Source organism: Euprymna scolopes, chromosome 26 (assembly GCF_053919585.1).
Source record: "Euprymna scolopes isolate OS-2025 chromosome 26, ASM5391958v1, whole genome shotgun sequence".
Classification (NCBI taxonomy): Eukaryota; Metazoa; Mollusca; class Cephalopoda; order Sepiida; family Sepiolidae; genus Euprymna; species Euprymna scolopes.
Window position 1 is genome coordinate 105,147,868 of NC_136507.1, and position 27,495 is coordinate 105,175,362.

Below are 27,495 nucleotides of genomic sequence, written 5' to 3' on the forward strand. Positions count from 1 at the left end.
CTTCATCCATTTTTTTCATCGTGCTGCTACTGATATTTCTTTTTCTTAATTATACCAGCTGCTGCTACTGATTTTTTTCTTCTCTCTTTCACGTATATTTTTAACTTTTGAACCTGTGATTTTCATAATCAATTTGAACAAGACAGAATTTTTGTACATTTATTCTCTCTTTCTCAGAAATATTTTCCCTCTTCCTTCGCATCAATATCACACACGTGACATTTATATACGACAATAAATTATGTCATTTAAAACATAATTCAGATCACTGACGGTTCCTCATCTTTCAACAGCCAACCATTTCATCTCATTAATTCTTACCCTCAAATAGTTCTTGGCCTTTATCAATAGTGATCCAATAGTATCATTTTTTTAGTCCATCTTATCAACCCCTATCCTTGAGTGGTTTTTAGCCTTGATAAGTAGTGTAAAAAGTAAATAAATGAAAAATTCCAGAACTAAACAAATTACATACTCAAATCAATTTAGTTTCAAAAAACATTTTTTTAAATTAAAAAGTATAAAACCATTTATATTTACTTATATAAAAAAAAAATCTTTATTTATTTATTTTTACAAAAATTAATATGCGGTTATCAAAAAAGAAAAGAAATGAAAACGTTAACCAAACCAATCTTTTAGTAACTATATAAGGGTGGACCATCTACAAACATGAATCAAATATTAGTTGTAGTTAAATTTGGTTAAAATGAAATCCACTGAAGTGAATATAATAAATTAAAATATAATACACAATATTATACAAACTAATAATATTCCTTATTATATAAGCAAGGTGTAATAAGTAGTGCCACAAGTTGTCTCCCTTGTTTTAGAACTCTTTATTGTCTGGATTATGAATCATAAGCTGGAAAAAAGTTGAATCAATTATTTTGTGCTTTTCTTTTTTATTGCACAAAGATTTTTTTTTTTTGTTTAAATTGTTTCAAGATTTGCCACTCATTTGCATATCATGATATTTTCATATCGCTGAATGAAAAAGATTTCAACTCTCCCATTTGGTTATTTATCTGGTTTAAGCGTAGATAAGTAGTTTGAAGCGAAGCCAGATTGGATTCGATGAAGGTCAGCGCCTCTTCCTATAGAAAAAAGAAAAGGAATTTTTTTAAAGCATCAATTACACAATTGTTAAAAAAAAAAAAAAAAAAAAAAAAAAAAAAAATTAAAAGATACAATCACTGGGTTTGCAGTTGTTGAGAAACGGTAGGAATAAAGGCAAGGGAGAGAAAAAAAAAAATCAGATTTCCTCCAAATAATAGATAAAAATGAAATACTTAACAGATGGAATCAGGAGCAAACGATGAATATTTTTCATTTTTATTCACATGCATTTATTCTATTTGGATTTACAAGCTGAAATTCTCACCGTGAGTGGGTAAGATATCTGTGTGTTCAGTCCACCTCTCGACGATTCTCATATGTTGATTCCTGTTGAATTATTGATCATCCTCGGCGGGAAGATACGACTCAAGGTCAGAAAAGCAAGATTTAAAAAGTGTAAAAGCAATCTGATTGACCAGAAAATGCCTGAACAACCCCCTTGATAAGAGTGCTTCAAGCGATTAGCAATAAACTAAGTCCTTCTCAAAGGGTGAAAAGGTAAACTTCCTAGAACTGCACAGGACCATACCTCAGCTGGAACAATAACCAGCATGATCCAGACTTTGTCGGTTTGATTTTGAAGCTCAAAAATGAAACTGTACTTCTGCTAGTTAGCATAGGATGTATTTTTTTTTTTTTTTTTAAATTTTTTTTTTTGGAAATACAGTAGAACTCCAAGATATGGTATAAAAATTAGTAACAAAATACAGGATATAATACACAAGCATATAATCAAATAACATTATAAATAACACTGTAAGGCAGGCCAAATACTGTAAGCATCGGCTGGAGAAACATCGTATTCCACATCGTAACATGAAAAACCTGTATCCTAAGGCCACCATATCCCAGGTTTCTATTGTATAGGAAATTAATAATGAACATAATTTAAAACGAGGCTATTGTTAATTTGGGAAAACCCAGATCTATTACTCTTTCACTTAGTTTTTTCCTACAACAAAAAAAATTAGCATAAAATTTTTTTTTTAATTAATTTGACAGAATGAATTTCCTTATTAAACCAAAAGGAAGTTTTTTTTTTTTTTTTTTTTTTTAACAGTCAACAAAATGTCAGCTGATGAAATTCTATTTGTGTCGAAATCCTGGAAGCGTTTCCTCCCTTGCTACATAAAAAAGTGTTTCTATATTATAATATTGAAAAATATTGAATTTCAAGTAAAACAAATGGTACCTACGTAATTGTCATGTTGCAAGTAGTAATATATTCAAAAATTATAGAAAACGATAAGGTAGAAAAATAATTATTAATGAAAAACAGTTTTCGATAAAGTTGAGATGAGAAATAAAATTTGTCTGACATTTTGAATTATGTTCATCACGTGATGTAAGCAAAAGAACTTAATTATCTCCCCTGTCAACCTTTTTTTTTTTTTTTTAGTAAGCCTAATTGATTTTGCTTCATTTCACAAATTTCTTTTTTTCATTAATAATTATTCTACCTTATCATTTTTCATAATTTTTTAATATATTACTATTTGTGACCTGATAATTACGTAGGTACCATTTGTTTCACTTAAAATTCAATAGTTTTTCGTTACTATAATAAAGAATCGTCTGCAAACATTTTAAAATAAACATGGGAAGATTTTGAAGCCAACAAATTATCAAATCTACACATTTCTACTATTACAAGTTACTTTAAAAAGTAATGGAAATTCTCATGATCTTAAAATGTTTAGTATTTAAATATTGCCAGTTTGATGATCAAGAAAAGACATTTTTAATCACTGTATTATTATTCAAATTATCAAACAAGATCTTTTCTTTCTCGCATATTTGATAAATACAAATTTAATTATTTGATCAGATTGATATGAAAGTACTTGCAGCTTTTAACTTTTAGATTCAGATGAACATATCTCGGCTCAAACAAAAATTTATTGATCAAAATAAGCACTATCAGGTCCGCACATTTTTGCCAATGCAAAACAAGTGTATTTATGCCAATAACATAAAAATCTTGCGTTCTGGTTGCGATGAAGTTGCTGAAGGCGTTTTTGATATCGTTTAGGTTTTTGAAGCATTTCTCTCACAGAACGTTGTTGAGATGCTTGAAAAAGAGGTAGTCGGTTGGTGAGAGGTCTGGAGAGTATGGCAGATGAGACAGAGTTTTGTAGCCCGATTCGTTCAACTTCTGCAGGGTCGGTTTAGCAACATGCAATCAGGCATTATCACAGAAAAGAATTAGGCCTTTTCTGTTGACTAATACTGGGTGTTGTTGTCGAAGTTTCTGATGCATTTCATCCATTTGTTGACAGTACTTTGTTGCCATAATGGTTTTGCTTGCCTTCAAAACACTAATGGGTGAGACCAGTCACAGACCACCAAACAGTCAGCATGACCTTCTTTTGGTGCAACTTTGGCTTTGGGAAGTGTTGTAGAGCTTCATCAGCGTTTAACCACGGAGTTGAACGTCGCCAGTTGTCATAAAGAACCCACTTTTCATCACAAGTCACAACCCGGTAAGGAAACGGGTCGTTCTTGTTGCGTAAAAGGGAAGATGACACTTCATAACAGCGTTTCTTTTGGTTGTTGTTAAATTCATGAGGTATCCATTTATCAAGTTTTTTTCGTCTTGCCAAGTGGTTAGAAATCGTCATATACATTACATCTAATTGAGAAACAAGTTCTCGAACAGTTGTGCGTGTAAGCTAAAAGAACATAGCCATAATTTGGAATTTATAGGTTTTCGATGAGATGGTTTCCTTTTTCTCCTTTCATACAAAATTTTTTATCTTTTTATTTTACTCGCTAATAATTTATGGTCTTTTCATGTTTTTAAATGTTTCCCCCCCCCCCACTCCCATCGCTGATGTTTATTTTGAAAAGTGTCTGCTGAAAGACGTCTTTTTTTTTTTGCTCTATCCCAGCCCTTATTTACCCCCTTTTGTCTAATTTGTTTTTTTTTTTAAAACATCGAATTAGAGTTAAGAAGAAAAAAATATTTTTGAAGTGTATTTTAGCTTCTGTTCGTTATTGCACTTTTTCTTCTTTATTAATATATGTTGAAACTATATTAAAAAAATACTTCAATGATTAATAATAATGGCACTGCGGCCAGTATTATTCAAATGTTTAAAATATATATAATATAATACTAGACTACCCGTGACCCGTTGGGTCAGTATGTTATATTAACTATGGAATTCATGTATGAGCGTGACACTTGTGACGTAAAGAAAATAGTTTTTTTTGTGACATAACAGAAATATTTCTATGAAAGTATATTAAAATGAAAAAAGAATATAGATAGATTTCTATGAGTCGTTCTGTTTATTATAATTTATTATTTTTGAAAAATAAATTCACAGTTACTGAATTATAAGTGGTTGGCCATACTTATAGGTAAATGTGCAGTGAACAGATACCATATTTATTATAGTTAAATTCAAATTTTGATATATCTGCGTTTTTTTTTTACATCATTCATTTCTGTATTACGTTTAAGTTATTTTAAACCCCACTCTTCCCATATTAAATAATAATTTCGAAATAACGCTAATATTTAAGTGCGCAAGTTATGCGCATATGCGCAACCGAATGTCGTAAACCGGAAAGTGGGTTACATACATCGTTACAAGATCATTTGAGTTTTATAATTATATAGATAGATAAGTAATGTGTTATCCAAATGTTAAAAATATATATATATATATATATATATATATATATATATATATATATATATATATATATATATATATAATGTAGATAATTAATCTTGTGTGTGTAGAATTTTTGGCCTACAGACTTGAAATTTGATATATGAGGAATTTGGACCTATGGAACAAATTCAATTTGATTTTTAGCCAGTAAAAATAGCTACTAAGGTCAAAATTGGGAATTGACACCCATAAATTCCAAATTATTGCTATGTTCTTTATGCTTACACAGAGACAGCCGACGCAAATTGATAGACACTGCCTTGAAAATTATAAAGTGGATTTGCCTCCTTTTTATTTCATCCGAATAGATCAAAGGAGATTGCAAATGGCATTGTTATGATGACTGAAATTATGCATTCATGACCTGAAAGTTTCATCTTTCTGTTGCAGATATTGATCATGTGAAACTCTAAGAAAGCAACCCTTGTCATGGACGTGCGTCAGAAGCAGAGACGCATCATTTAATTTCTGGCAAAAATGCATCGAGAATAGTGGTGATTGTGGAGGTGATTGTGGAAAAGTAAATTCTGGAGCACAAAAAGTTGCTTGTTTTAATGATACCACTCCCATCTTTGTAGCTATTAAAAAAAAAATAAAAGGCTTTATTTTTGGAACGACATTCACAGAAAGGGCTAGGAAAATCGGATTTTGAAAGATGTATGGCAGAGTCACACACCTTGTACACAATTTCAGAAAAGTCCAAGACTTACCAATTTTTTCGGAGAAGCCAAATCAGCATTTACCAACCAATCTATGTTGTTGAGGTTTTTCACAAGATCCCTTAAAATGCCGGAAGACATCAAGAACATCTCCATGGTGGGCCTTATGAAATAGAAGATAAATATTCATTCATTAATAACCAGCAGGGATACTCAATGTTGCATGAGAGTGGGAGGTATGAATAACTGCCTTGATATTATTGAAGAAAAAACAAAAACATGAAACTGTTCCATTGGCCTGGTAATCTTCAAGTCCAATGTAAATAAATTTTTGTTAAGCTGTCCTCTTAAATAATACAAATTCTATCAAATCTACACCATTAATGATAACTAACCTACCACCTTACATTCATTAACCCTTATCCTTGAGCGGCCTTCAGGCTTAATAAGTGGGGACTCTCTTGTAAAAAAAAAAAAAAGTAAACACTAGGTAAAGAAGTTATCTAAAATGTCTCATTTGGGTCATATCAGATAAATTTACCTAAGTTTACCTATTTTACATATTTATTTTCTCAATACAAAGTGTGTATTTCTCAATAGATTTTAACTTGAAAAGATTTCTCATGTAATAATATTTAACAATTTTTTTTAAATGCTAACACTGAAATTTTTTTTCTTGCAATACACTCATGCAGTGATTTAATGATTTTGCCGAATTATCTTACAGAAGTCAAAACAATAGAGAGTCTTTTGTTAAAGTCTAACTTCCTTCAAACCGTGGGTAATACTAATATCATTCTGACCTATATCTTATATTTATACACATTTTGTTTTCTATTTAAAAGATCAGTTTAAAGGCAAGAAATACCACTTGCTACTGATAGAGCATGAAAATTAATAAAATTGATTGATATTTAATTGAAAAAAAAATAAAAAACCCTTACTCGTGGTATTTGAGTTCCAACTTTATTGAATTTTCAACAAGTGGTCTTTGAAGTGTTGTAAGCAGAGTCTGTTTTTCTTGCACGAGAGATCTAAGATAATCAGCAAAATTGGATATCTCAAGGATTCTTTCTTCTGCAGAAAAAATAAGCAAATTGCAATATGGTCCAACCTAAAAAAATATTAAGATCATTTCTTTTTCCACCTTTTGTTAAATAAAAAAAAGAAAAGGAAAAAGAAATGGGTGGAAGTAGAAACAGAAGAAAAAAAGAAACAAAAAAAAAAGAAAGAAAGAAATATGAAAGAAAAAAAAAGGGAAAAATGAGAAAAAAATAAAGAAAAGGAGGAAAGGAAAAAAAGAAAAAAACATACAAAGAAAAGGAAAAGAGAGATAAAGGTAAAAGAAAAAAAATGACAAAAAAAAGTGGAAGGAGAATTATATATATATATATATATATATATATATATATATACACACACACACACACACACACACTAGCAGGGTGCCCAGCATTGCCTGGTTGTAAAATATGCTTAAATATGATATCTTGATTCATGCAGATTTTGTATTTATTATTTTACTAGCTGGGGTACCCGGCGTTGCCCGGGTGTTTAGAAGTCTGTGTGTGTGTGTGTGTGTGTGTGTGTGGAGGGGGGGGGGTAAGATCAAAACAAAGCTAAGTCATAACCCTGTTTAAATATTATATAAAAAAAAAAAACAATGTTAAAACTTCTAAAAGAAATCAGGGGGAAAAAAAAAACAATTAAAAAAAACCGAACATGATGCAATAAGTACAGTCTGGCGATGCCCGGGTGTTTGAAAAAAAAAAAAAAAAAAATTGGGGGAGGGAGGTATACTCAAACCCGAATCCTTGAGGTGAAAGTGAAAAAAAGTGTGATGACTTAACTAAAAAGTGAATTAGGTATCAATCCCGCAGTCAAGTTTGTTTTGGTTTCACCCAAGATGTTGGGTTGAAAACCAGCTCCCCATAAAAAATGGGGATGTTGAAATGAAAGCAATTATCTGATATGATGGTTTCCACCATGTTGATCAAAAGCTGATGGCTTACTGATCATTCCGGCATGAAAACACGCACCATTTTAAGTTAGTTTCACTTTATTTATACTTAGAAAAAAAAAAACAAAAAAAACAAACAGGTGACACAGCGAAATAGCGTGATTTTTATAAAAGTCAATGTAAATAAATCTAGATGCAATGCGCGTTTGCAAATCCTAGATATTATGATTTAGATAGTATATAAAAAGTTCTAAGAAATAGAACCCCCACCCCACCCTCCGAAAAAAGTGTTTGCCAGACATACATAAAATGTGCACACACACATTTTGCCTTTTATATATATACTAGCAGGGGGTACCCAGCGATGCCCGGGTGTTTTGAGTAAATCAAAACTCCGGGGATGGGGGGGGGGGGTAAAATAATCAAAAAAAGTTTTGGTAGGTGAATATGAGGATCGAACCCGAACCCTTGAGGCAAAGTTGGAAATGAAAGTGTGAAAAAAAGACATACGACGTTAACCACTGGGCCACGGAGACATACAAGAGAAATACGTTTGAATTTATTTAACTATTGACAGGTGGCAGCAATAAAAGTTATCTCTGCTGCTTCTATTTGACCTAATTATTGAGGTCAAATAGAAGTCAAGTTTTTCCCCCAACAGATGTTGGGGAGGGGGAAACCAGCTCTCCATTTTCTAGATTGATTAGCAATTGTCTGATATGAGAAGACTTTGTCCCCACATTGATCAAAGCTGATTGCTTCTGGGCGTTTCCCGGCGTGATGCCGAGAACACCTCCGTTTGAATTAGTTTTGCTTTTTATATGAAAAAGCCCAATCAACACGCGAGAAGCCAAAATAGCAATAATTTTGTAAAATTCGATATAAATAAATCTATACGCTACATGCGTTCTCAAATCCTAGATATCATTATCTACGGCCTATATAAACAGTTCTAAGCAATAGTAATCCCCACACACACCCAAAAACACCTGGGTACCCACCAATTTTTTAAATTTTAATATCGAAACAGGCTTATTGAAACCATTTTTCACATGTTTTTTTTTGTTTTTATTTTTCAGATTTTTTAAAGTAGTTTTAACATTCGTTTTTTCTGTTTTCTTTTTCCGATTTTTACATTTAACATCGTTCGTTTGCCTTACGTTAGTTTTTTTTTGTGTTTTATTCTTATGTTTTTTGTACGAATCGTACACCGACGAAAATCATTTAGCAGCAAAAACGCACATGAACCTACCGATGAGAAATATAAGAATGAAAACCTATATTGGAATCCTTCAACCAAGTTATAGAAACTTAAAATCTAAAAAAAAAATAAAAATTAATAAAACCTGAAGCACAAAAATAAAACCTGAATAAATAAAATAAAACTAATATTGAAACAGATTAATAAATGTGTCAACAAATTCACCGTTCTCACACAACTATTTTGTATCTAGAAATGTAAACGAAAAATGAAAAAGAAGGAAGTAAGGAGAAGGGACGAATAGAGAGTAGTAGTAGTAGTCTTGGCTTTACTACAATTGTTCTTATGTTTGTCAACGGGTTAAAGTTGTTTAGTTGTAAGAAAATAGCGACAGTATAGTTGTAATAAAGAATAGTTGCAAAACACCCCCACTCTTCCCATGTTAAATAATAATTTCGAAATAATAACGTTAATATTTCAGTGCGCAGGTCAAAATCTGCAAAAGAAGCGATTTGTGTTTATTTGTTTACATTGTTATGGGCTAATGTTTATGCGCGCATGCGCAACAGGATGTTGTAAACCGAAAAGTGGGTTACATCACTCATTACAAGGTCATTTAAGTTTTTATATATATATATATATATATATATATATATATACACACACACACACACACTCCTATGAATTTGCTTTTTTTTTTTGTATTGATATTCATAGATTCAGCCACTCTGATGAGTCGTAGACATCGAAACATAATTACATTTTAAAAGCAATATATATGCCGCTCCTCATATGGGGGTACCAAATTGGTTAAAGGGAAAATTATTCTCAACTTGCATTTAGGTAAAAATGCACTTTCGTAAATAATTGAATTCATTCAAAACGTATCACAAAAACAAATAACACATATATAAATAAAGAGAGAGAGGTGAAAAGAGAGATGGACAAAAATATAGAAAGAGAGATGAAAAGAAATTTTACCAATTTTGGCAGAATGAAGAATGTCCGCAGATTCATTATCATGATCTCTCTGCTGAGTTTCAAATATTACCTATCAAAAAAAATAAAAAAATAAAATTGATCATTCAAATATGAAACACTTCAGTAAAATCATTAAATTTAATTCTCAAATGAGATTAAATAGCCCCCCCCCCCAATTTCTCTCCACTACCACAGTGAACTACATATTGATATCGCAAGATTTTTTTTTTTACATAGGCATCACCACTTATAAAGGCCAAGTGGCTACTCAAGGATAAAGGTTAAAGAGAGTACAGCAGAAATTGGACAATATAGTAATCGTTAGTAATGGAAATTCGGTAATTTTTTTTAACTTATATGGCATGGCTCAGCAAAACCTTGTTTATATTAGACTTGAAGACAACCATATTGTAGTCAGCTGGAAAGCAGAAAACCGGAAGACAATTCCATAGGCGTGCAGTTCTAAGAAAGAAGCTTTGCTCTTGGAATCTACGTTTAGGTTTAGGCACAGATAAAGAGTGGGGGAAACTGTTGATAGTGTTTTCTGCTAGATGGGTGTTTCTTGTGAAAGTTTGGCAAGGGGGGACCATAGATTGGAGCTCAGTTATGGTAAAGTACTTTGTTCAAACTCCTTGCTTAACATTTTCAGGAAACATGAGTGGGAACAGATACACTGAAGGCATTGCTAAGGCTGCTGCAAAGAAGGTGGACTCTCTCTACCATGCTAGAAAATTACTTACGCCTGAAAGTATCCTATACATCTACAAGGCCACCATTCACCCATGTATGGAGTATTGTTGTCACATTTGCGAGGGTGCATCTGCTACTTGTCTCTCACTCTTGGACAGGGTTCAAAAGAGTCGCCAACCTGATTAGTCCTGCACTATTAGTTAAGCTTCAGCTGCTGTTTCCTATTCACGTTTCCTGTGAACATTAAGCTGAGGAGTCTGAACGAAGTACTTTCAGGTATTGTATCTTTAGCCATAGCTATTGGTGATAGAGAAGATTTCTTGTAATTATTGAAGGAAACAAGCTTAGTCTTGGCAGCATTGAATGTGACCATCCATTTTTACGCCATTCTATTACAGACTGGAGGTCTTCCTCTAGGTTTTCCGCCATTGCCTTGGATATGTGTTCATTTGTTTTCCCCTCATACCTGTTATAGAGCGTGGTGTCGTCAGCAAATATACTCATCTCAGAGGCAATTTTATCAGGGAAGTCATTTATGATTATCAGGAATAATAAAGGTCCAAGGATCGACCCCTGAGGTACACCCGCTTTTATATCATATTGTTTTGACATATGTCCATCGAGGACAATCTGCATTCTTCTCTTATTTAAGAAGGATTTAATTATGTTAAGTATTCGTCCAGTAATACCATAGGATCTGATTTTCCTGAGAAGACCATCATGCCATACCCTGTCAAAAGCCTTAGATATATCTAGGGTTACTGCTTTCCCTCCTCTGCCTTATCCAGTTCATAGTATATACATTCAGAGATTACAGTTAGGGCATCTGCAGTAGAACGGGTTTGCCTAAATCCATAGTAAAGGTTGGACATTAGTAACTGTAAGGTGGTGAATTAGAGCTGGATTAATTATAGACTAAAATATTTTGACAAAAAGAGGGAAGAGGCTAATGGGACGATAATTTAATGGGTCAGTTCTTTTGCCAGAATTCTTGTAAACTAGTACTACAGAAGCAATTTTCTAACGGTCAGGGAAGCAAATTTGTTCAGGGATTATTTATCAAATTCTTTTCAAATTTTAGGACAATAGAAAATAATATATTCTGTATTAAATAATGTTTGAACAAAGTTTCTATCTGAACTTATATTTGTACTACAAAGCTTCAACTTTGAGATGTTCTATTGTGACTCGAAAACCAAAAAAAAAAAAAAACAACAACAACAACAAAAAACAATCATTGTTTTTTGTTGTTTTTCAAAGAATCAATTTTTTAGAACATATTCTTTTCCTTTCCATAATTAAAAACTTATGTTTTCTAAATAATAAAATAAAAAAAAATAATGAATACTTTATGTTCAGAAGTCAGTTGACAGACATTTTATTTACGAGATTTTTTTCTGCGGGTAACGGCACACAAAAATTCTCATATGACATGCGTTTGTCACCATTGTTATGGACACCTGCATAAAAACTATTTATCCAATTCCTTTTAAATTTTAGGACAAAAGAAATTAATATATTCACTATTAAATAGCGTTTGAATAGTTTCTATCTTCACTTAACTTTGTACTAGAAAGCTTCAACTTTGAGATATTCCAACTTTTGATTCGAAAGACATACACATTGTGTTCAAATTCCGTAGCAAGACAATTCTCTTCCCTGATTAGCTGAACGGGTATTTATGTGAACATCATAGATTTTAACAATTAAAATTTTTTTTACTACGATAAAAAGCTCCTAAAATCTGTGTAAATGAAATCAATATAACTTGTAAGAAAAAATAATTTCTCAAACTAACGATATTATCATTGAATTAAGCATTGTCTATTCAATATATTCAACAAATATAATTGCAAAAATAGTTCATATAATTTTAATAAGTTTCTGGTAAAATTTTTTAATGATATTTCCCTTGCGTGCACAGGAACGTTTTTTTTGTTTTTTTTTTATAATAATAAAAAAAAAAAAAAAAAAAAAAAAGAAAAAAAAAAAGATGCACTGAGCCTCTTAAAATGCCGATTTAAAAAATGAGAATTTCTACTAACGGTTAATTTGAAGACAGAACATCGAAAAAAGTAAATTTACAACTTTCATTAGTAAATAATAATTTTCTTTCAAATTTGGATTCTATTTAACCATTAATAAACAATTGCTTGATCTTATTTTTAATTAATGATAAAACTTAATAACTCTAGTAATATAAAAATGAAAAGACTTCTTGGCCTTCGGGTCAAGATCAAAGTGTAATCTAGAAATATAATTGTTAAAATTGACTTTTCGAACATTTTACAAAAGCTATATTTCAAAATTCTTAGGCAAAACAGTGGTAAACAGGCATCAATAATTTTAGAAAATTATTGAATAAAAAATTTATACCAAAAGTTAAAATTTGAATTTTTTGTTAGATAAAAATAAATTCTTATGCACGTTCATAAATTAATTAAATAAGAATTTCTTTTAATAACAGCAACAGTAAAATAATTAAACAAAATTATAAAAGTAAATGTGTTCTGTACTTTTGTGAAAGTTAGCACACAATTTGTAGGCTATTTTGTTTGGTACTTGTACAGTTTAATGAAGACATTAAAAAAAAAAAAAAAAAAAAAAAAAAAAGGTTATATTGTGCGTATCCGTTTTGAACTGAAGATCTCCGAAACAAAAAAATTTCACTTAATTTGATCGAGTAGTTTTTTTTTTTACAGCGGAAAAACACGTTTTTATGAGAGCACATTGAAGGCAGACATCTTGGATTTGTTTTAAATTTTTGTTTGAATTTTAGAAACAGCACAGGGAAATAACTCCAGTTAAAGCGCCAACACTCCCTCCCCATCTTTATTACTAGCTTTTTTTCCTAAAAAATCGAACCTTTTACTCAGTATCATAAAAAATTGTTTTTTCGCTGTAAAAAAATAAATAAATTGATGAAATTAAGTGAAATTTTTCCCCCGGAGAACTTCATTCCATAACGGATACGTACAATTTAAACTTTTTTTCCGATATTTTCATTTTTTAATGTCTTGATTAAACTGTACAAGTACCTTTTTTTTTTTTTTAATGTAATGTAACTCGTTTTTGGGGAGATAATTATGCAATTTTTAGTAAAAAAAATTACATCTTGTTTTAAACTCAGCATCTTAAGATTTACTAATTATCTTTGAAATAGTTCCAGAAAGCTGATAATTATTTTTCCAGAGATTTTAAAATTAAATTTATTCAAACTGCAAATTTCAATGAAAAAAAAAATAAATAAATAAAATTCGCTGACATTTTTCACATGCATGTGTGAAAAAAAAAAAAATTAAAGTGACAACCTTGTTGATCATTTCCATCGAGTTATTTGCACTTTGAATAAGTTTGAGAAGTTTCAATGATGGAAATTTTTCTTCCAAACTTGTTTCGCCTTCAACTGGGATTTTCTAAAAAAAAAAAAAAAAAATCATAAATAAAATAATGACAATCATGAAGTTTAACTGATTCTAATCTGCAGTGACATAAACCAGAAGTCAAACAAGACAGTGATAGAATTTCCTAGTTTGCAACAGTTCCGACATGTTTCTTTTAAATAATGACTTTAAATATATTTATGTTTATTTACATATTTAAAATAAATATAATTTTATTGTTTTTTTTAAATTTTTTTTATGATTTTTTTCGAAATACATTTATTGTCCAGAAATGATTTTATTAATATGTTCGTTTAATGAATACGAAAACATGCAACAATCTATTACGGGTTTTATTCATATTTTTGGCATTATTAAATATTCATCAAAATATTTAAAAAAATAAATAAAAATAAATTCCATAAAAGTAAATAAACATATGGTTATACCATGTCAAATCAACAAAGGGTAAAAACCATGTCTGACACAGATTTTTTTTTTCGAATTTGCTTCACTTTTAGATCTTCACGAAAGAAATTGAATAGCGCCTATTCTCAAGGTAAAGGGGTATCTGAGACATGGCCTTGGCCTTTTTACAAAAATTAATTTTTATGAAGTGAATAATTTTAAAAGACAATATCTGTTGTTTATGGGCCGACTGAATTTTCATTTTTTTTTTTTTTTAATGCAACACATTTTGTTATTTTGATAATCGAATTAAATCTTAACACTTTTTAAAATTCTTTATAACATCAATTTTTCTCAATTTTTTTTTTTTTTTTTTTTAGCAATCATCAAGTTTCACAACCTGACATTTACAATTTTTAAATTAACAGGAAAACTTTTACCTGTGGTGCACAGTTTTTAATGCAATAAATCGATCCACCATATTGGAACCACTCAACAAAAAAACACACACATATTTTACATAAAGGATTTTTCATTCGTCAATCTAAGGACAATAATTAATGATTGTTGGTACTCTAGCGCACAATTATTAATTATTGCCCTTAGATTGACAAATGAAAAATTCTTTATGCAAAATGGGTGTGTGTGTTTTTGTTGAGTGGTTCCAATGTGGGGGATCGATTTATTGCATTAAAAACTGTGCACCACATGTAAAAGTTTTCCTGTTATTGAGAAAAAAATTCGAAAAAAAAAAAAAAAAAAAAAAATTCGTCCAGGCTAAATTTTTGTAAATAACAAGTGACAAAACTTGCAGATAACCATAGATATGTATATAAAATAATCGGAAAAGAGCAAATTTCAAACAAAATTCAAATAAAGGTCAAACTGCTTTACAAGAAATTTGGCTTAAAAACTTAAAGTGGTTTTAAAATCGATGATCAATTTACTAGAATGTTGCATTAAAAACTGAGCACACACGTAAGCATACTAAAGAGATTTCCTGTTAATTTGAAAATTGTAAATTACCAGGTGGTGAAACTTGAAGATAATCATATATATATACGTTTATAAAATAATTGGAAAAGAGCAAATTTCAGGCAAAATTTTTAAAATGGCCAAATTGCTTTAAAAAGGCTAAATTTGGCTTAAAAACGCAGAGTGGTTCTAAAATGGGTGATCCCTTTACTAGAATGGTGCATTAGAAACTAAGCATCCCTACAAATATTTCAATATTAATTTTTTCATTGGACACTAGTCTGGTAGATTATTGTCCACTCGACAATCTACGGAAAAAAATTAAAAAGATGAAAATAAAAAAAATAGGATGGGGATGTTACGTGTAAGACACATAACATATATTGGGGGGGGGGGGGAAGTGAGAAAAAGAGAATTTATTGAACAGATAAACAATGGAAACATATTTACAAAAAAGGTGTAAGGGAGGTAATTCAGTTTTTTTTGCTATTAGCTATTGTCAGAGAAAATATAATATACTAGCATTTCAGCCCGGCGTTGCCCGGGTGTTTGGAGGTGTATGCTGAGCAAAAAAAACAAAAAAAACAACAAGATGGTGCGACAAGCCAAACTGCTCATGTTTTTCCTGGATCAGCAAAGAAGAATGACCTCCTCATCACCTGATCTTAACTCCCTTGATTATTCTTAGTGGTCAATCCTGAAGAGTGAAACTTGCTCTGCTCCTTGTAACAAGGTTTTAAAATAAAATTGAACAAATGCTGGAAGAAAATGTCATTAGATATGTGTACTGCTATAGATAATTTCCCCAAAAGACTTCATAATGTAGTGAAGGCTCATTTTGAAAAATATGCCATATTATGACATTTTGACAGCTACAACAGATAATGCTCCTTTTCTGAGTTTGACAGATCATTGGTTTTCAAATGACTTTGACCAGTGTAGAACTGTGCTTAGAGTTGTTCCATTCTCTGGTGCACACACGGCTGCAAGCATAAGTGAAGAATTGCACAATGTTCTGGATGAGTATAAAATCTTCAATAAAATTTTCTTAGTCTTGCAGGATTCAGTTAAAATATTGTTGCTAATGTCAGAGACTGTGATTTAGAATAACTATTATACATTGTAACTCAGTCTGTGAAGACAACCATTACATCTAACAGAAATACAGTTTCTCACTTTTAACTGTTTTCTATTAGGAATTAGCAAATTAACTGAAATACAGGATCAGCTTAATTTGTAAAAACAAACTCATTCAAGATGTGACCGCATGGTGGAATTTAACATATTATATGCTGAAAGAACAACGAAGTTTTTGTAATGTGTGCTGTTGATAAGATTCCTACCTTAACAACTTACCAACGGGACTTGTTTAAAAAATATCCAGTTTCTGAATCCATTTGAAGAAATCACCAAAGAAACAAGTCACAGAACTTCAACCATATCAATAATACCTAGAAATTTAGCTGTGAGGTTATTTCTGTCAAAAGCTATCCAATCCAATTCTGATATTTCTGACTTTTGTGGAATCCTTACCATTGTTGAACAATTCAGGTTATCAATGGAAACAAGATTTTCATCCTATCTAAATGATAAAAGCTTGTCTATGTCTATTTTCCTAGATCCATGATACAAATATAAATTTTAAAAGATTGGCATAGAAAACATATTTAGAATTGGATTCAATATCTACTTTTCACTGATGATCAGCAATGCACACTACCCTGCTGGGTATGAAGAAGCACGAACATGCGTCAATTACAATATGGCAACTTTGAAACCAACTGACAAAAAAACAGTGAAAATGTCACAAAAGATGCTTTCATCATTCCTAGTATAAGAAAATAGTAGGAAGTAAAAGTACAATTATTTCTAATTCAATTTTGGCCCTCATTTTTGTGGTGTGAAAAATGAACATTGCATCATTTATAATAGCAAAATTGCACTGATGGACAATTTTTAAAGTATCATCAAATAAAACTGAATTTAATGACAGTAAATATGAACATTCAATATAATTCTATACATAATGATTATTCTGCCAATTTTTTTTTAACAATTTCAGCTGCAACTTACTTCATTATAAGTCAATAAAAATGCTTATATGTTCATTTCAGTGGCAAAAATAAAGTACCAAATGTCATAAACATATACTAATTTCAAAATCACATACCACAAAAACTATATCTAATGCTATATCCAAATGCCAGCTCTTTACAGCATGCATTTCTTAAATAGTATCAAGAAAATGTAATAATTTATGTAGTATTTTTCACTTTATTTATCATGGCAATGTAATTAAGTAAATGTACATGTTCAACATCCAGTTAATTTTAATAAATGAGAGAGCTGCATGTTATAAATGATAGAGTTTTTTATACAATTGGTAATTCTTTGTAATTCTCTTGAATTCTTCACTTGGCACTGATCACATTCATCTATTTGAGGTGATTCCCTTAACCCCTTCCCTAGTCAAACACATATAGAGAAAAAAAACTTCAGTTGTCCTTCTTCAATGCTTGTGGAAAAAAAAATCACTTGTTTTGCATTGTTTATTAAATTGTTAGGTGAAAGTATAGACAAGTTAGAAAAACACCCTCTCCTCCACATGTTAAGAAATGAGTTTCCGAAAAGTTCTCTGCATAAATATTATCGTTTTTTATTGTTTTAACATCTTTATTGTATTTTTGTTAACGCTGTGAGTATTTACAAATGATTTATTTCGGGTTTGACTGTTCTGCTAAATGAATGCCCAGAAAAAATACTTTCTGATTAATGTTTTAAAAAAAGCAAATGAACTTGGCTGTTTTTTAGAAAACAGAATATTTTTTATCTGGTAAACATCAGAAAGGACCTTTTCATGGCATGTATGTGAAGCAGAATGATTTGCACAAATTGGATTGAATTTTTTTTTTCATATGAGAATCTGTGACACTACAAAGTTCCTTCCTTAAGAACATACCATTGGGGCTTGTTCAAAAAATTGTCCAGTTACTGAATCCATTTGAAGAAATCACCAAAGAAGCAAGTCACAGAACTTCAACCATATCAATGATAATACCTACAATTTTAGCTTTGAGGTTATTTCTTTAAAAAGCTGTCCAATCTTATTCTCATATTTCTTTTAAAAAGCTGTCCAATCTTATTCTCATATTTCTGACTTTAGTGAAATCCTTCTTACCATTACATGAATCAATGGAAACAAGATTTTCATCCTTTCTAAATGATAAAACGCGCGTCTACTTTCCTAGATTCAAGATTCAAATTTAAATTTCAACAGAATGCCATGGAAAACACTAAGAATTGGATTCTACATCTTCTATTGATGATAATGAAGCAGAATCAGCAGGATACACGTCTTCAAATTCTGTTGAGGATCAAGAAGATCAAATTGAAAATAAAACTGTATCTCTTTCAAACTTGTTTGATGAATTAGCTTTGAATAAGTCTACAGTAACGAATAAAAACTTAGAGCAGGTAGAAGCTTAGTTAAACCTGCAAGGCAGATATACAAAAATCACAATCTAAATTCAAAAGAAGTCCCTTATGGTTAAGTGTATAAAAGAACTTAACCATTACGTAGCTTTAAAACTACTTGCAAGATGTGATGATCCATTTCAGTGATGGAAGAAGACACTGGAGACCTTACCACTGCTGGGTAAACTGCCGATTAAACACACAACATATATTGAGAAAAAAACTAAAAGAACGAGTTTAAGAGAGAAAAAAATATTGAACAGATCAACAATGAAAACAAATATTTAAAATAAAAAGGATGTAAGGGAGGTAAATCAGGTTTTTTGTTAAATTAGCTTTTTTCGAAGTGCAATAAGCGAGTTTGAGAAAATATATTTTACTTTAGTCAGAATATAAGATCAGAAAATCAATATTTACCAAGAGTCCAGTTCTTTGCAATAGGCTTGTTTCAGGAAATTCATTATGATTCGATTTTATCCAAGGAAATTAGCCAGACTCATAAATAGTTGAAAGGTCACCCCAACTTAGTGTTCCTTCTCAGAGCTGATTTAATAACTGAAGTTATGATGCTAATAGCGTCTATTTATAATTATGTGGATTGGACACTTCTGGAATTTAAAAAATGGAACACTTCGACTTCGGAACTTTCTGGAGCCCTCGAAAAAAAGAACACTTTTCTGTTCTATTTTTAGATCTCTCCAGAAATGCTTAAAAAGAATCTTTTTATTTTCTAATTGTAAGGTTATGCATTTTAGTAGTAAAATTTTATATTATTACATATTATATAATATATTTAATATTATATATGTTATTTATGATATATTATAATATTAATTTTATATTATTATTTAGGCCTATCTTTAGTCTAATCCTATTTAAATGATAAAAACTTGTGTGTCTATTTTCCTAGACCCATGATACAAATATAAATTTTAAAAGATTGGCATAGAAAACATATTTAGAATTGCATTCTACATCTACTTTTCACTGATGATCAGCAATGCACATCTGATATGTTCAATTTCAATGAATCAATAGAAACAAGATTTTCATCATTTCTAAATGATAAAAACTTGTGTCTACTTTCTAGATTCAAATTTAAATTTCAACAGAATGCCATGGAAAACACTATAAGGAATTGGATTCTATTTTTACTGATGATAATGAAGCAGAATCGGCAGGATACACGTCTTCAAATTCTGTTGAGGGTCAAGAAGATCAAATTAAAAATAAAACTGTATATCTTTCAAACTTGTTTGATGAATTAGCTTTGAATAAGCCTACATTAACGAATGAAAACTTAGAGCAGGTAGAAGATGAATTAAACCTGCAAGGCTGCAACTACAACAGAAATACAAAAATCACAATCTAAATTCAAAAAGTCCCTTATGGTTAAGTGTATAAAAGAACTTAACCATTACGTAGCTTTACAACTACTTGCAAGAGGTGATGATCCATTTCAGTGACGGAGGAAGACACTGGAGACCTTTCCACTGCTGGGTAAACTGGCTTCAAAATATTTAAGCCCACCATCTTCATCTGTGGAGAGTGAGAGACTCTGTAGTACAAATGGTAATGTGTATGGACCTATGAAAAACAGGCTGCATCATGAGAATAGAGAAAGTCTAATGTTTCTTCATTACAACTTAAAAATATTCAACTTTAAATGCTGAGGAGACTATGAGAGCAGAGGAGGCAGCAAGAATAGAAGAGGAAGTAAAGCAGCAGCAGGTGCAGAACTTCAGCTTATAGTTAATCACTTAAAGAATTGTAATTTGTAGTTGGTTTGTAATTTCTTTTTCTTATCTAAAAACTGACCCAGTAAATTACCGCCCCATTGGCCTCCTCCCACTTTTTGCCAAAATATTTGAGTCCATAATTAACCAAGTTCTAGTCCATCACCTTACAGATGCTAAACGTCTAACCGACCAACAATATGGATTTAGGCAAGCCCGTTTCACAGCAGACATTCTAACTGTAATCTCCCAGCATATATACCATTCACTTGACAAAGCAGGGGAGGGTAGAGCAGTAGCTCTAGATATATCTAAGGCTTTTGACAGGGTATGGCACGAAGGTCTTCTCAGGAAAATCAGATCATACGGTATCACTGGAAGAATACTTAACATAATTAAATCCTTCTCAGATAAGAGAAAAATCCAGGTTGTCCTCGATGGCCGTACATCTAAATATGATATAAATGCAGAAGTGCCTCAGGGGTCTATCCTTGGACCTCTATTATTCCTAATATTCATAAATGACCTCCCTAACATAATTGTCTGAGATGGGTATATATGCTGATGACACCACGCTCTATAACAGACACGACAGGAAAACAAATGAACACATATCTAAAGAAATGGCAGAAACACTGGAGGATGACCTCCAATCTGTAGTGGAATGGGGACAAAAATGGATGGTCACATTCAATGCTGCCAAGACTAAACTTGTTTCCTTCAATAACTACAAGAAACCTTCTCTACCACCAATAGCAATGGCCAAAGACTCTTTATCTGAAAGCACATCTTTTAAACTCCTCTGCCTAACGTTCAAAGGAAACAGGAGTTGGAACAATTATATTGAGAGCATTGCTGCGAAAAAGGTAAGTTCTCTCTACCGTGCTAGAAAGCTACTAACGCCCGAAAGTACCTGTACCTCTATAAGGCCACCATTCACCCATGTATGGAGTATTGTTGTCATATTTGGGCCAGTGCATCTGCTACTAGTCTCTCGCTCCTAGACAAGGTTAAAAAAAGAGTCGCCAACCCAATAGGTCCTGAACTATCAACCAAGCTTCAGCCTCTGTCCTATCGACGCAATGTAGCATCCCTCTGCCTGTTCTACAAGTACTTTAACGGTGAATATTCCGACGAACTGCAAGCACTTGTACCTCCTCTACGTAAATACCCATGACAAACCCGAAAAGCAATACAATCCCACCCCTTCACAGTAGTGATCCCTAGATGTAAGAGAGCCTTTTACTCCAGTAGTTTCTTCCCCAGAACCGCTAGACTTTGGAATTCCCTGCCAGGTTCCTGCTTCCCCAACTGTACTGACATGCAGAAGTTCAAGTGTAACGTGAACCGACATCTTGCTGCCCAACTCCCCACCTAGTATCCCTATAGCCTGTGTCCCTGATAGTAGCCCCCTACATCAAAGTGGCAATGTGCCTTGTTTGGGGTGAAAATGTAATAAAAAAAAAAAAAATTGTTTAATTATATACATTTAAGAATTAGAAATTCTATTTTGTAATTTTATTTGATAAAGACAAAAAGCCATAATAATTTGGTTTTTTAAAGGTATTTGAGGTTGACGACAACAAATCTGATAATCAAACCCGTCACAAATTTACCGTATGAACCCCTGGACCCTGGGACTATTTTGCATCATTTCAGCACCTTCAGTAGTGTTTTCTTATAGTGAAGTGACTTATCACATTGTGGAGGAATTTAGTAGACATTTGAAATAAGTTATAAAAAAAGGGAAATTTTTTAGTTTATCGACCCCCCTTGGCATTCACCTTTAATTTGTCGACTTCTGAAGGTTTTCGGGTACCCTGAGAACGAATATCGCATTTATTTTTTGTGCAAACACGCAGTTATCCATATTTGAAGACATTCAGTATCCAACGTAATCCTTATCATTTTTTTTAATGGCGGCCATCTTGTTTTCCAATAAATATGCCACATGTAACTGGAATCCCCCCTCCCCATCACCGGTGTTGGCGCAAAAAAAAAAGTAAGGTTTATTGGAGGGGGATGTGGTAAATTCCAAGAAATCTTGAGTGAAAGGAAAGAACGTAGAGAAAAGACCACAAATTAAAAACAGTATTTAGAATGATATTTATTAAAATATATTAAAAGGTAAATATTACCTTTTGCTACAACAGAACACCGACCATTTGTTTTTTTAGGGATATTCGATGTTGCTGGCCACAAATATGATAATCAAATCCGTCGCAAATTTACGGTTTGCATGGTATTAACCCCTTTAGTTGATCTAAAAAGTTTTCACAAGTGATTAACAAATGCATATTTTATGTTTTTTGTTTCTTTTTTTTTGGGGAGGGGGTATTCAATTATAGAACTTGTGCAGTTTAACAGGTGCTTCCGCAGTTTAATTAACCGTTTTTCCATGGAGGGGCGAGTGTGTTGTGGCGCACCATAACACACTCGCCCCTCCATGGAAAAATAGTTAATTAAACTGCGGAAGCACCTGTTAAACTGCACAAGTACTATAATTGAATACCCCCCCCCAAAAAAAAAGAACGGAAAACATAAAATATGCTTTTGTAAACCGCTCGTGAAAAATTACTGACAGCAATATTTTTACTCTTAAATGAGGTGAAAACTTTATTTTATGAAAAATATTTCTTTAATATCTCATTTAAAATGTCCGCTATGTATTCATGCACCTTGTGAAACGTCAAGTGACTATGCGCGTTCACACATTTTAGTAAGAAAGTGAAAAACAGATAGTCCGTTTCGATATCGGGAAGCGGAAAAATATCCTTGAAGCCGAAAAATGTTTCGGGGGCCATGTTTTGGCTCTTTTTAGCGGTTTTTCCTAAATGGGAAACAAGATGGCCGCCAGCAAAAACAATAGTGATTAGTATTACTATTACAATAGTGAATGTCTTCAAATATGGATAACTGCGTGTTTGCGCAAAATAAATGCGATATTCGTTCTTAGCGTACCCGAAAACCTCCATAAGGTGACAAATTAAAGGTGAATGGCGGGGGGGGGGGGTCGGTAAACTAAAAATGTGTCGTTCATTTTTTTTTTGTGTTACGTAGCTTTTAATGCTTTTTAATCGATCTAAAAAATTAAGTTTTCACGGGTGGTTTACAAAAAAATTTTATGTTTTCGTTCTTTGTTGGGGGGGATTATTAAATTATAGAACTTGTGTAGTTTAACAGGTGCTTCTACAGTTTAATCAACCGTTTTTCCGTAAGTAAGGCGCCGACATTTACCAAGTAGAATACTGTTTAACATTTCACAAAAATGGGGGGGGGGCTTGATGAGTGTCTCTCAACCGCCCCTTTTCCCCAATGTAAACAGAATTTTTATGAAATGTTAAACGGTATTCTACTCAGTAAATGTCGGCGCCTTACTTACGGAAAAAACGGCTAATTAAACTGCAGAAACACCTGTTAAACTACACAAGTTCTATAATTGAATACCTCTCCCAAAAAAAGAACGGAAAACATAAAAATGTTTTTGTAAACTCGTGAAAACTTTTTTTTTTTAGATCAATTAAAAAGCATTAAAAACTCATTTTTTTTTTTTTTTTTAATTTAATTATTTCAAATGTCTGCTAAAAAGATTCGGTAAATTTTCAGATTAGGTCCACCTCCACAATTTTCTTTTAAATGACGTTTTCATAGGTTTTCGACTATACTGAATACGAAAATCGCATTGTAATTTTGCAGAAAAAAGTAATTATCGAGATATAAAAAGTTGTATTATGCATTGTATTCTTTGGCGGCCATCTTTTGTACACGCGTGTGCGCGCCATAAACAACTCTACGGTACTCCTTGGGCGTTGGGTTCCATGGCGAAACAAGCGGCGCTCCCTTCCTGACGCAAGCACACGTAACATTTTTTTTTACTGACGTTGTCGTAGTAATTAAACGATTATTTGTCACATTATTTATTTATTTTGAAAAAGTTTTACTCTTTATGAGTAAAAGAAAAAAACTTAAACATTTATTAATAATAATGTCTCACTTTTACCGACATTTGTTTTTAAATTTCTTTTTAAATTACTTTTATCGACTTTGTTTTTAAATAGCATTTAATAGCATTTGCGGATGGGTAAAATACGAAAAAAAAAAATAATAATAACTAAACCATTTACTGACAATTTCTCAGTATCTTAACTTTGATAACATTTGTTAAAAATATTTGTAAAAGTGAGAAATTATCAGTAAATGGTTTAGTTATTTTTTTTGTTTTTTACCCATCCGCAAATGCTATTAAAAAAAAGTCGATAAAAAGTCGTCATTTAAAAAGAAATTAAAAAACAAATGTCTGTAAAAGTGAGACATTATTAATAAATGTTTAGTAATTTTTTTCTTTTAATATTCATAAAGAGTAAAACTTTTTCAAAATAAATAATGGGACAAATAATCGTTTAGTTACTACGACAACGTCAGTAAATAAATAAAAATGTTACGTGCGCATAGGAAGGGAACAGCGCTTGTTTTTTTATGCTGATCGCCATGGAACTCAACGCCCAAGGAGTACCGAATTTACTCATCTATGACTGACACTGCACGCGCGTAAAAAAAAATGGCCGCCTAAGAATACAATGCATAATACAATTTTTGGTATTATTATACAAACACCGTGACAGGGTTAGGATTAGGGTTATGGTTAGGGTTTAGGGTTATGGTTAGGGTTAGGGTTAGGTTTAGGGTTAGGGGTTAGGATTAGGGTTAGGGTTAATTCGCTGTCACGGTGTTTGTATAGTTTTACCCAATTTTTTATATCTCGATAACTAATTATTTCTGCAAATTTTCACTGCGATTTTCGTATTCAGCAATAAAACATTCATAAGGTGTCATTTAAAAGACAATTGTGGAGGTGGACCTAATCTAAAAAATACCAAAGATTCTTCCGCGATGTAATAAGTGACTTCACTACACGCGTGCGCACGCATCGCATCAAGAAAACACTACTGAAGGCGGTGCGGTGCGGTGCGGTGCGCCGCCGCGGTGAAATGGCGTAAAATAGTCTCAGGTTCAAGGGGTTCATACCATGCAAACGGTAAATTTGCGACGGGTTTGATTATCAGATTCGTTGTCAGCGACCTTGAATATCCCTAAAAAAAAAAAACAACAAATTAGAGCGGTCGTCGGTGTTCTGTTATAGCGTAAGGTAACATTTGCCGTATCAGTTTTAGTTCACAAATTTCATTCAATAGCATTTTAATGGCGTACTTGACAACGGTCGTAATAAAAACAAGTGTCACAACTTACTTTTCGAGTAACCCGATTCTTTTTGGCAAGCAAACAAACGTCGTTTAGACTTTTGTAAACCTTATCATCCAAATACCAAGGATTCATCGCATCGTCCATGATAAACTTTTAAAGCTTTACACAAGAAAACATTAGATTTTTCGAAAGATTGCGCCAAACCGTTGTTTTGTTTATATCTCCAAACACAGGAGAGCAACAGAAAAATAAAGGGAGATAAGAATCGATTGACAAACTATTTAGTTGCCAGTTTAGCGGTTTTTCCGTTAGATCTGGAGATTACGTTTGGAATCTAGCGGGCAAATCTAGCGTTCCCCTCCCCTAAAATTCTGGAGATTTCTTTTGCCAATAAAAAATTTCAAACCGGAAAAAAAAAGAAAAGAAAATACAAATATTAATTAATTTAGAGGATACGTATACTGGACAGCGACCAGTATACGAGGTAAAACGGATATAAGTAAAAAGAAATTACTAAAAAATTAATTGAAACAACTTTTATTTTTACTTATGTAGAATAAATGCAAAAAAAAAAAAAAAAAGAAAACATGAAAAATAATTTAAGCAAATTTTAAGCAATTTTTATTTTAAATCAATTTTTTTATACTTTAGAATGACAATTAATTTCAACAACTTTTATTTTTAAGTAAAATTTAGTTTTAATTTAAAATGAAAAATAATTTATGGAGAATAAATGCATGCGATTTAAAATAATTGGGTTTGTATTACTGTACACATAAATTCGAAAAAGTTGTCAAAAAACAAATATATAACAAATAAATGTTATCAAAGGCAAGATAAGTTATTTTTTTTTACCAAATTGGATATATTTTTTGTGTTTTTATTCAATGTAACATGTTTATTTTACTATTAAAAATATACCGAATATATGTGAACCTATGTAACATATATTGAGCGAATTTCTAACAGTATTTTGTCTAGTTTATTATTTATAACAGCTTTTCCCAAACTTACCATGTTAAAGAGAAAGTTGAGAAACTGGCGCAGTCTATCCTTCTCTCAAGGTTAGATGGGACTCTCTTAAGCTGTGGTAGGCACCCCGTCTAGTGATAGCGTCACATTAAAAAATACCTTTGATAGCCCTGGTGAAGCATCGTATTCAGCTACCGACAAGATTTGAATTACACTACAAACTCGTGTAGTGAGTTCAATCTCAGCTACGGCCGCACTGGATAGATGGAGAGGTACAGGTTACTCTCAGGTGTGAATAGTTTCCTAGCTCGATAGAGGGAACCCACTTTCTTTGCAGCAGCTTTTGCAATGTCCTCAATGTATTTGATCCAGTTCATGTTGCCCGCAAATGTTAGGCGAAGGAGTTCGAAGGAAAAATTCTCAGGTAGGGTGTTATTTGTCTTGGATACTTAGTACAGGGTATACGTGTTCAGAGATAACTGTTAAAATATCTGCAGTAGAACGACATTGCCTGAATCCATACTGTTTGTCAGAGAGAAAATTTGCTTTTGCGAGGTGGTGGACTAGTACTTGATTAATTAAGGTCTCAAAGATTTTAGCGAAGAGGAGGAGGAGACTGATAGGGTGATAATTGAGAGGGTCAATTCTTTCTCCAGAATTCTTGTACACTGGTTCCAGAGGTCATCTTCCGGAAACAAGATTTAGTAAGGTATTTGTAGTAGAGCTTGGAAAGTACTTAATTAGTATAGCAGGGATGAGGTCAGGCTCACACGCCTTTGTGCAGTCACTCACTCACACACACACACACACACACACACACACACACACACACACACACATGCTTGCGCGCAAATAAGCGAACGATTATTCATTTCAATTTCCCCATGTATTTTGCACAAAAATAAGTTCTTCCCGCAATGACACAAATTCAAATACGCCCACACACTTTTTCTCACAACAACAAAAGTAAAATAAACATATTTCTGGCAGACGTAGTTGGCGACAGTATCATGTGACACAAGCAACTAATGAGAAAATTTACAGGA

The 27,495-nt window shown here is 32.1% G+C and overlaps 1 protein-coding gene across 2 annotated transcripts; it reads right to left on the reverse strand.

The window, feature by feature from the left end:
* Positions 1 to 823: 823 nt before the first annotated feature.
* Positions 824 to 25,944, reverse strand: LOC145248339 (uncharacterized). Of its 2 annotated transcripts, XM_080110252.1 has the most exons (6): positions 25,523 to 25,944; positions 13,611 to 13,715; positions 9,610 to 9,679; positions 6,412 to 6,544; positions 5,519 to 5,630; positions 824 to 1,100 (listed from the first exon to the last, which is right to left on the reverse strand). In XM_080110252.1, the coding sequence occupies exons 1-6, from the start codon at positions 25,619 to 25,621 to the stop codon at positions 972 to 974; spliced, it is 648 nt and encodes a 215-aa protein (XP_079966378.1). In that variant the 5' UTR covers positions 25,622 to 25,944; the 3' UTR covers positions 824 to 971. The 2 variants fall into 2 exon arrangements, with proteins under 2 accessions (XP_079966378.1, XP_079966379.1); XM_080110253.1 differs by lacking the exon at positions 13,611 to 13,715.
* Between the last annotated feature and the right edge of the window lie 1,551 nt (positions 25,945 to 27,495).

Coding starts and splice junctions, on each gene's coding strand:
- LOC145248339 (XM_080110252.1), bottom strand. CDS start 25,621: ATGGACGATGCGATGAATCCTTGGTATTTGGATGATAAGGTTTACAAA. Junction 13,716..25,522: donor AGAATCGGGTTACTCGAAAA/GTAAGTTGTGAC, acceptor TTTTTTTTTTAG/AAAATCCCAGTTGAAGGCGA. Junction 1,101..5,518: donor TGGCTTCTCCGAAAAAATTG/GTAAGTCTTGGA, acceptor TTTTTTCTATAG/GAAGAGGCGCTGACCTTCAT.